A 10,859-nucleotide genomic window follows, 5' to 3' on the forward strand; every position below is an offset into this window, starting at 1 on the left:
TACTGCACACGTCACTTGGTTGTGCCCAGTTTTGTATTCCTATTGGGCCAGTTTGCTGCATTCACTTACTATATGGTTTATCATTTTGTCTCTGAATCTACACAATCTGCATTTGCTGTTTTCTTGTGTTTTGTTGATTTTTGCTTTAATGTGGTTTGTTTTTATTGAGTTAGCTTGTACTGCAGTTATTAGATATTCAGTTTTTAAGTTAATGTGTTCTTTTCTCATCCATGTCCAAGTGTTTTTGTTAGTCTCATCTTTTGTCATTCTTATGAATCTTTCATGTCGCTGTTTCTCTTCCCATTGTTCTTGTTTTGTCTTATTCTTTGTCTCTGCACAATCATGTATGTTTCTAGTTGTTTTTGTTTGTGCAATTCACACACAGTCTTCTATACAAACCAGCCCTCTCCCGCCATTTTTCTTTTTCACATAGAGTCGATCAACATCCTCCTTTGGGTGTAGTGCATTGTGCATGGTCATGAATTTCCTGGTGTTCTGATTGAGCTGTCTCAGTTCTTCTGTAGTCCATCCTATGAACGGTCCAGAATATCTTATTAGTGATAGTGCTCAGATATTTATACCTTTTAATAGGTTTCTGCGATATAATTTTGTTTCCAGGGGTTTTTCTTGATCTTCTGATGTATTCCTTTCCAATTCTTTCTTTCATTTCTGTTGACTTGATGGTGTCTGCTTCCTGAGCTCCCAAATATTTATAGGCGTCTATTATTACTATTATTATTATTATTATTATTATTATTATTATTCCCCTAATGCCCTCATCTCCCTTTGATTATTAGTTTTTATATTTATTATTTGGCGATTCTTTTTTTATTTGGGGGAGAAGTTCGGTCTGCTCCCCCGTCACTATTTTGTGAATTACGACTTTTTCAGAGATGTTTTAAATTAAATTAAATAGTATTTTTGTAAATGTTACCCCCATCCAACCCGACACACACACACACACACTCTCTTTCCAAGAAACAGGTATTCATGAGACGCCACATGACCTAACATTTCCCAACAATTTTTGTGTTATTAGCACTATGAAGTTCTTATAATGGCTACTTCATCAGAATCCCCATGATCTGATTTATTAAAAATTGTTTCAAGGAATCTGCTGAACAATATTGTAAAGCTAAAGAATTAATAAAATCATTTTCCATTGCATTCTTGGCCTTTTGGTCAAGATCAAAGTGTAGTATCTGTTCTTGTGATGCTGCATTTCTATTTCTTGTTCTTTTTCAGTGGAGGAGAGATTCTTCACGACTGAGACAATTTTCATTTTTGTACCTTTTCTCCACATTAAAAAACGACCCTGGTGTCTAACTCTGTCCCGTGGGGAGGCATAGTAAATAGGTACCATTTTCAATAAGGTGTGGGACCTTTTTTAAGGGTCACATCTTAGTTTGTTAGTATTATTATCATATTTTTTATTTTGTATGCCAAATATCGGTAACATCTGCAGTTACTTCAAATGCAATTTTGTGTAAATCTGCAATTAAATGGTACGAATATTGCAGAGATATATTTACTCACAAAATGGCTACAGACAGGAGTATATTTATTTCTTATAAAATGTGATGGTGCATTTAAAAATAGTTTTTAATTGTATTGATTTTGCAGAATATGTATGAAATTATTATCTTTTCTTGAAACTTATCTTTTAATTCATTGCTATTTTGCAGGATATCATTCATTTATGAGAACAACGAATATTATTGGATTTGAATGGATTTACATGAAACATGGAACTGCATTACAAAATATATTTAAAAAATTTTCTCTAAATCCTCTAATCAATGTGAATAATATGTGTTTCCTTTCGTCAAATTACATCTTATGATATATTGAAGAAAACGTTTCCTTGTTAAGTGTATTCAATTTCTCACATAAACTGTACTAAAATAATATCAAATAATACATGTTTTAAAATAAGCTTGAAATCCAATACTTCAGAATATATTGTTCTTTGTAGCAAATAAGAAAAATTTATATGCAAACCATATTCTTGTACAAATAAGTAAATATATTGCCAGACATGTGTATGCATGCATGAGAGAAACTATATATGTTATACATATATCCTTGTTTTTTTTAAGAGAAAAAATATTATGCAACACATGCAAACACACACTGGAGAGAAACAATATTCTTGTGAAATATGTGGCTCTTCTTTTACAACAAAACAAAGTATGTTGCAACATATGCGAACACACACTGGAGAGAAACCATATTCTTGTGAAGTGTGTGGCTCTTCTTTTACAACAAAACAAAGTATGTTGCAACATATGCGAACACATACTGGAGAGAAACCATATCCTTGTGAAATATGTGGCTCTTCTTTTACAACAAAACAAAGTATGTTGCAACATATGCGAACACATACTGGAGAGAAACCATATCCTTGTGAAATATGTGGATCTTCATTTGCAAGGAAAGCAAACATGTTGCAACATACGCGAACTCATACTGGAGAGAAACCATATTCTTGTGAAGTATGTGGCTCTTCTTTTATAACAAAGCAAAAAATGTTGAAACACATGCGGACACATACTGGAGAGAAACCATATTCTTGTGAAGTATGTGGTTCGTCTTTTACCACGAAACAAAATATGTTAAAACACATGCGAACACACACTGGAGAGAAGCCATATTCTTGTGAAATATGTGGCTCTTCTTTTACACAGAAACAAAATATGTTGCAGCATATGCGAAAACACACTGGAGAGATACCTTATTCTTGCGAAGTATGTAGCTCTTCTTTTACAACAAAACAAAATATGTTGCAACACGTGCGAACACATACTGGAGAGAAACCATATCCTTGTGAAATATGTGGATCTTCATTTGCAAGGAAAGCAAACATGTTGCAACATATGCGAACTCATACTGGAGAGAAACCATATTCTTGTGAAGTATGTGGCTCTTCTTTTACAACAAAGCAAAGTATGTTGAAACACATGCGAACACATACTGGAGAGAAACCATATTCTTGTGAAGTATGTGGTTCGTCTTTTACAACGAAACAAAGTATGTTGCAACACATGCGAACACACACTGGAGAGAAGCCATATTCTTGTGAAATATGTGGCTCTTCTTTTACACATAAACAAAATATGTTGCAACATATGCGAACACATACTGGAGAGAAACCATATTCCTGTGAAGTATGTGGCTCTACTTTTGCACAGAAAGAAAGCATGTTGAAACACATGCGAACACATACTGGAGAAAAACCATATTCTTGTCAAGTATGTGGCTCTTCTTTTACAATGAAACAAAGTATGTTGCAGCATATTCGAATACATACTGGAGAGAAGCCATATTTTTGTGAAGTATGTAGATCTTATTTTACACAGAAATGCAATATGTTGAAACATATGCGAACACATACTGGAGAGAAGCCATATGCTTGTGAAATATGTGCCTCTGTTTTTACAACGAAACAAAGTATGATGAAACATAGGCGAAAACATACTGGAGAGAAACCATATTCTTGTTAAATATGTACCTCTTCTTTTACACATAAAGAAAGTATCTTGCAGCATATACAAAAATCACATATGTAGCAACATATGCGAACACATACCAGAAAGAAACCATATCCTTGTGTAATTCGTGGCTCATCCTGTTTTTGTTCATTTTTCTTAACCTTTTTCTTCTAGGGGAGGGGACATCCAACCAGGTATCTGACATTTACCCCTATTTTAGTGAGTCCAACCAAGAGGTCTTTTCAGGATTCTAGCCGTCCCTTTCAGTGAAATCGTTTGTATTTCACTTGCACTTGGTTCACCGGCTATGCTTGCTATGTAATTTTTAAAGTTCTTTTTCATAAGTCCAGTTGCTCCTATGATGACTGGTATAATTGAAACGTCTTTTAATTTCCAATTTCGTTTCATATCATACATAAGTCCCTGATACTATGTTATCTTTTCCCTCTCAGCTCTGTTAAGCCCTGTATCATTGGTTACACTGACCTCTATTATGGTCGCTTTTTTGTTTGCTCTGTCCCAAATCACTATATCTGGTTTAACAGCTGCATTTTCTAGCTATGCACCAGTAGGTATTATATAGTCATTCCCTACTGTACGTTCGGGTATAGTTTTCCAGGATTTTTTACTACACTGAATATTGAGTTTCTTACATATTTTCCAGTGAAGGTATTTTCAAACTCCGTTATGGCGATCTGTATAATAACCATCTCCAAGTAGGACTTTGAAACTAGAAATCAGGTGGCCCACACTCTCAACCTCTGTGCTATAGAACCTGAATTTATGATTGTTGCTTAGACCACTCATCTTTTTGAAGGCGTTTGTCATGAGGCCCTCGTCTTGTGCAGCCAATATCAACCTCTATTGGTCGTAATTGAGGGATCCTCTTTTGAGCCAGTCCAGGGAACCATCCATATTGATATATTTTTGGGATAATTCAGTCAGTAGGTATTTTGCCCGTTTATGGTTGATCCATTTTTCTGTTTTAACACTATGGGACTGGCTAGTGTATTTTTTCCGACTTTTCTGGGCTATGTCAGTGGCAGGCTTGTTTGTGTTCTCTACATCATTTGTAAGGCAATCCTTTCCAAAATGAGTGGGAAGTTGTATTATAGATGTTGTACTATTGCTCGGTTCTCATAATGGTCTTTAATTTTCATCAGCTTGGTGTTACAGGAACTTATGTACTGACCTATGCTGACGATTGTGGCTCTGTGTTGATGATTGACTTCCGAGAATCCCATACCTCCTCGCCTGGGTAGATACAAACGAGGCATGCACTGATTTCGATAAATAACTCGGTACAAGGTTAACATTTTCCTTGTCTTTGTGTCAAGCCAATTTATGTCTTTTTGAGACCAGTCAATAATGCCAAAACGATAAGTTTATACTGGCATGGCAAGTTGGTTAATTGCTGTAACTTTGTTCTTGTTTGTGATTTCAGTTTTGCAGATTTTTCTTACCAGGCGTAAATATTATTGGCTTTGTTTCTCTCTCATCTTGGAATGCTGGATGGACTCATTTTCATCAATGCCGAGGTATTTGTATGTTTCCTGTTCATCCAGTTCTCTGATTTCACTATTTTCATTGTGCTGGATGTTTTCAGTAGATATCTTCTTGCCAGCTTTCAGAGTACGTTTAGCACACTTATCCAGCCCGAGCTTCATATTTTATGTCATGGGAAAAAATGTGCACAATTTTTAGTAGATGATCTAAATCCTTATCCGAGCTAGCATACAGCTTAAGATCATCCATGAAAAATAAACGGTTTATTACCTTGGAGGATTCTCTTTGGCGGCTGTAGCTTAGATTATAAGCACCTTGGCAGTTCTTTAGAAGCTTACTTAGAGGATCAATTGCTAAGCAAAAGAGTAGAGGAGATAAGCTGTCTCCTTGGATGATTCCTTTTTTATTTTTATATTTGGAATCAATATCATTCCCCCGCTAGTGTTTAAGGTAATGGATGTTTGCAACTCCTTCATTTGGGCAGCTATACTTTTTCGTATGGTCGGCTGGATTTTGTATAATTCGAGGAATTTTAGTATCCACGACTGGGTTACACTATCAAATGCTTTCTGACAATATATCCATGCCATATTTAGATTTCTTTTTCTTTTCCTGCAATCTTCCAAAATGGTTTTATTGATGAGCAATTGATCTTTGGTGCCCAGGCAGTTTTTCCTACGTCCTGTTTGTTCCTCCTCAAGATAATCTCCGGATGAAAGATGTTCATATATGCTGTCAGCTATTAATCCAGTGAATAGCTTGTAATCATGGTTATGCAGCATATTGGGCGATATTTGCTGGGGTTTTTAGTTTCTGTGGCTTTAACTATTAAGCTTGTATCGCCTTTTAATAGACATGATGGTGGCGCTTCATGAGGTTTTAACAGTCTGATGAAACATCTGCTATAATGATCATGCAATGCTATTAGCCGTTTCAACCAGAAGTTAGATATGTTGTTGATGTCAGGTTTCTTGTGATTTGAAGCTCTTTCCAGTTTTGATCTTATTTTATCTGGCGTTATTTCTGGCTCTGGCATTTCTCTTGTTTTTATTTGCAGTGATAATATCCTCGATCAACTGGGTCTCTTCGTTATGTACTTCCTCTTTTTCAAATAAGGGTCTCCAGTAATCGTCTAATTCCTGTTTACATGGGGGATCTCGGATTTTAATTTCTTCTCTTATTAGATTCCTGTAGAAAGTTCTGGGATTGTGTGTAAAAAGTTTATTCTGTAGAATGAAACACAGTATGCTATGAGATATGCGAATACATACTGAACCTGAAGTCCTTCCTAACTAATATTCCTGGTGAACCAAGAGCAAAAGAGGTCCAGACAATTTCACTAAAGTGAACAGCGAGGATAATAAAAAGAGCTCTCGGTTGGTTTCAACAAAAAGCAGGGCAATGTTGCCAGCTGGGTTGGCTGCTCCATACCCAGAAGTACAATCTTCAAAGGAAGAAAATTTTAAAAAAAAGAGAGAAGCCATATTCTTGTGAAGAGTGATCTTCTTTTACAACAAAAGGACCAGACAAGTCATCAGCATCGTGTAGCATTCAATAGCACCAGACAATATTTGATGAGTTTCCAGAATCGCACTTCAAAATTTTCAACATAGGAAACAAGAGCTAGCAGACACACTTCCATCATAAAACTGACCAAGAATTAATAGAATTACTGCTTTACAAATGAGACGGAATCGGAGACCAAGTCTGCTACTGAAATAGTCCAAAGAAGTCGACAAAATAGACCAAAAACTTCCTTTGTGAAAAACTGGAAGAAAAAGCTAACCAACAACGCGCCAAGTATTATCGGGATGAATTACACGCAAGACTTTATAGATAAAGACTCAACTATAAAAATAATAATAGCTGTCCAAGATTAAGGCATGATGACCCATGTGGTTAAGAAAAATACTAATCTAAGCAATGACAAAAAGTGCAGGGTCTGCCACACAGAAGTAGAGGGTATAAACCACCTGACATTTAACTATGGTTCTGTCGTGAGCTGGCTACTATATGATCCAACATAATTGAATGCGTAATAATCTCCATTGAACAATTAGTAAAATGTTGAATATCAAATGTAGCAGCAAGTCCTGGGAAGATTCACCAGAAAGAACAATTGCAAATAAGTCATACACTATTTACTATGAGTATTAAGTCTCTAGGGTTTTGTACCTAAACATTGGAGCTAAAGAATCTGATGGGGTAATATGCGACAAGAATGAGAAAGAAGCTACGAAAATAGAAGGTAGTTTTCCCATGATGTTTGGTAAAACAAAACTGAAAGGGAAAATATGACGAAATACCAAGTTTGTCTGTTACAAAGAAACTGGAATCTTCGGAAGATCTCGAGTGTTTCAGTAATTATACAAGCAACTAAACTGAAGGGAAAGTATTTCAACAACTATCTTGGAAATATAGTCAGTGAACTAAGTGCAAAGGAGATTCAAAAAATTCTAAAGGGTAATAAGAACTTTAAAAAGATCTTTCGGTTGGAATATATGAATCTGTAGATGAATGTGTTGCATCTGGTTGGAAGCCCTATTTCCAGCTTGAACAAACTGAGTAGAAAATTTATAAAAAACAGAGAAACAATAATCCTGCATAATTTGCGACAACTCTTTAAGAAACAACGTACATTGCAACACACATGAACACATATTTGAAAAAAAAAACTTGATAATTTCTTATTTTTGTATACTTTTTAAAATAAATCAAACATTTTGCATATGTACACATGGCAAACAAAAATACATTCTTAGGGTATCATCGATTACATTTTCCATAGATACACAATGTTGAAGCAAAGTGAACCACATACTCAATAGAAACTACATTTCAGTAAAATATGTAGCTCTTCCTCTTCAGACAAATCAAATTTGCTGATGCTAAAGAAGCACATTCTCATAAAATATTTACATAATTTACAATGTAACTTTAGATGTACAGTTTTTCATATCCCTCTAGTTGCAAGTACGTGTTCTATTATTTCCTTTCGTTTTTACTCTTATAAAAATGTAGTGCAATACTTGTACGTATCATTCATTAATTGTATAATAAACTCAAAAAAGTGAATAATTAGTTGTAGGTCACGTTTTTTATGATTAATTATGCATGGAGAATATTTTATTTTGTTTTCTTTCATGATTTGTTTTCATCTGTATGCTAAGAATTTGCAAGGGTGGATGGTGTGTAACTTATTTCCAACCGTTCTTTCTAGCATATGTCCAAAGAGCTCACTGCTTTCATTCGATATTCAACTTCTTACATATCGTAGCTATTAACACCATTTATTATGTCGTATTATATAGTAGCTGTCCTTATAACAAGAACTTACAACTAAATGTCAGGTGGCCCACACACTCTAGTTCTGTGTTGCAGAACTTTCAATTGTTGTCATTGCTGCTACACTTTTAGGATTGAAAAGTACTCGTTTGATTATTTTGATTTGATGAAACATTTTCCTCAGACAAAACTGATTTGAAAAAATGTTTATCTCCTGTATAATCCGTTCCTCTACATACAATTGGGATAATTAATCTAGTCTTAATCCATCATTGCTTTATGAAATATAGACTTTTTTGCTATTATGTTTTTTTTTCTTAAAGACATTGGAATAAAGTTTTTGCCTCGATAAATATGCTCTTCATAGCTGGGAAGAATGTCCAAAAGTAAAATATACAGCTAAGATTTAAGGCTTAGATCTGCAGAAAAAATGCAAATATCTTGCTATAAAAGATCATATGCTACAATTAGGAAACACGTGTACGGCATATAGTAAAAAAATGTAAACTATAAACTACAAAGAAAAACAAGGTAATTGTCATTAACCAACTCGTCATGCAACTGATAATATTGAGCTTTAAAATTATTGATAGGCAATAAAATGGTAAAAATAGGCATTAAAACGAGAATATTTTGACACTGTACACAGTAACGTACAGGAACCAGCGTCTATTTTGGTTTTCATTTGTATCTGCCGAAATTGGAACATTATAAAGACACTAATGTCTGATTACTTTCCTGAATTTCTAACTCATGATGGTGTGTGTATATATATATATATATATATATATATATATATATATATATATATATATAAATAATAAATAAAATGGACGTTTTTTTTACTATTGTAATTTCAATCATTTCCAACTTCGTAATAACAGTCTTCATTTCTAGCGGGAACTGGCTGATGTAATCGCCATATTTATCATGTCCGAGTACTTTTAAATCCTCAAAAGAAAAAAATATAAATTGCTCCAAACCAGTTTGATTCAATTTTCCCTGATTTATCCTTCGGTTCTTGGGATTGTTTTGGAAACATTTAGCGGAGAGGATGGAGTAGTTAGGACGGCAAAAATCAAGCAAGGATGTGGCGCAATACAGGTTCACTCACTAAAGAACCTCTTTCCTCTGGAATTGTTGTCTTACAGGGATAATCCTGTTCAAGCCTTGCCGTCTTCTGTTGATGAGCCTATGGACGGTCTTAGCACTCCCCCTCCGGAGGCAGAAGCGATCTGGCCTTGTCGCATATGTAGTTCTCCACAGGGTAATGAAGCTATGATCTGCTGTGATAATTGTGACAACTGGTGCCATTTTAAGTGTGTGAGAATTCAATCCCCCCTCCTGTAAGGCAGAAATGGTAATGTCAAGGTTACGCCCCTTAGAGACGGCGCCAAGGAAGGCCTAGACTTCTCCCAGAATAGTCTAGGATTTCTTTGATTAATTTACACACACACACACACATATATATATATATATATGAAAAAAAAAATGAAACAATATATATTGATACGTTTATTGACCTTTTGCGTGTTCTTATTTCTACTTAATTTTTTTTCCTTATCCTTTGGGGAGTGTGTGAAAGAAATTGAAGAGGTTAGCGATTGTTGGAGGAAATGAATTTGTGTACTTGCCTTATTATTAACAAAAGGAAATGACGTTGTTGTTATTTGACCATTTTTAAAGGCTTTCCCTTGGATCATGTGATCATTGGTCACATGATACTTCTGCATATATTGGGGAGAATACTCACCATCTGTGGTTGTTTTTCCTTTTTCTTTGGATCTGAAATTGTTTGGACGTCCTTTTTTGACTTCTTCCATATTCTTCATATTGACTTGTTATTATTGAACCTTAAGGGTTTTATTGACACTTCAAGGATTGTATTGATTGGACTACCTAGTTGGCGATTGATACAATTAACAGACTGTGTGTCGCGGAAGGGGCAATTCTTCCGCAACTAAGGTAAGTTCACTTGTTCCTTCCTTGGCTAGAACGGTCGATAACCCCTCCGATCTTTTTCATAATTATTTTTTCGAAACTATTTTATTTAATGAAATATGCCACAGAGAAAAAATGCTGCCTAAATATACATATAACTATTAATAAAGAAGAGCGAGCCAAACAACAATCATCTCAGAATGACACAAAATCAGAAACAATTCAAATTGAAATAGTAAAAAAAAATCTATAATAACAAACGCACAATTCTATGAAAAAAAAAGAAAAATGAGCCTACGAACACCTTACTTAATATTTTTGAACTATCGCAGTAATATATAGATAAATATTGCTCTATCGACTGGTTTAAACCTGTATTGAAGTTTGCAATGAAAAAGTAGGATGCAGGGGATATAACTCCATCTAATTCTTGAAGTTTGCCAAAATTTTACGAGATTCTTTTTTGTTACAGTATTAAATAATTTTAGGTACTTCTATTTCCTGTTTACAACCAATGAAAGAGAAAGTTTTATTTCTTCTTGAAATACTACTTGCCAGAAAAATTACATTTTGAATTTTTTAATCATATATTTTATCAATCGTTTTTTGTTTGAAGCTGTAGACGGAAGATGGACT

At 34.6% G+C, this 10,859-nt stretch overlaps 1 protein-coding gene and 1 pseudogene across 1 annotated transcript; both read left to right on the top strand.

The window, feature by feature from the left end:
- Window positions 1-1,161: 1,161 nt before the first annotated feature.
- LOC145269953 (U2 spliceosomal RNA) lies at window positions 1,162-1,319 on the top strand (annotated as a pseudogene).
- A 372-nt stretch (window positions 1,320-1,691) lies between these two features.
- Window positions 1,692-9,025, top strand: LOC145269578 (uncharacterized). The gene has a single exon (XM_080125322.1). It carries the CDS (start codon window positions 2,049-2,051, stop codon window positions 3,501-3,503), a length of 1,455 nt encoding a protein of 484 aa, XP_079981448.1. The 5' UTR covers window positions 1,692-2,048; the 3' UTR covers window positions 3,504-9,025.
- The last annotated feature ends 1,834 nt before the right edge of the window (window positions 9,026-10,859 follow it).

This window comes from Euprymna scolopes, chromosome 45, assembly GCF_053919585.1.
Source record: "Euprymna scolopes isolate OS-2025 chromosome 45, ASM5391958v1, whole genome shotgun sequence".
Lineage (NCBI taxonomy): Eukaryota > Metazoa > Mollusca > Cephalopoda > Sepiida > Sepiolidae > Euprymna > Euprymna scolopes.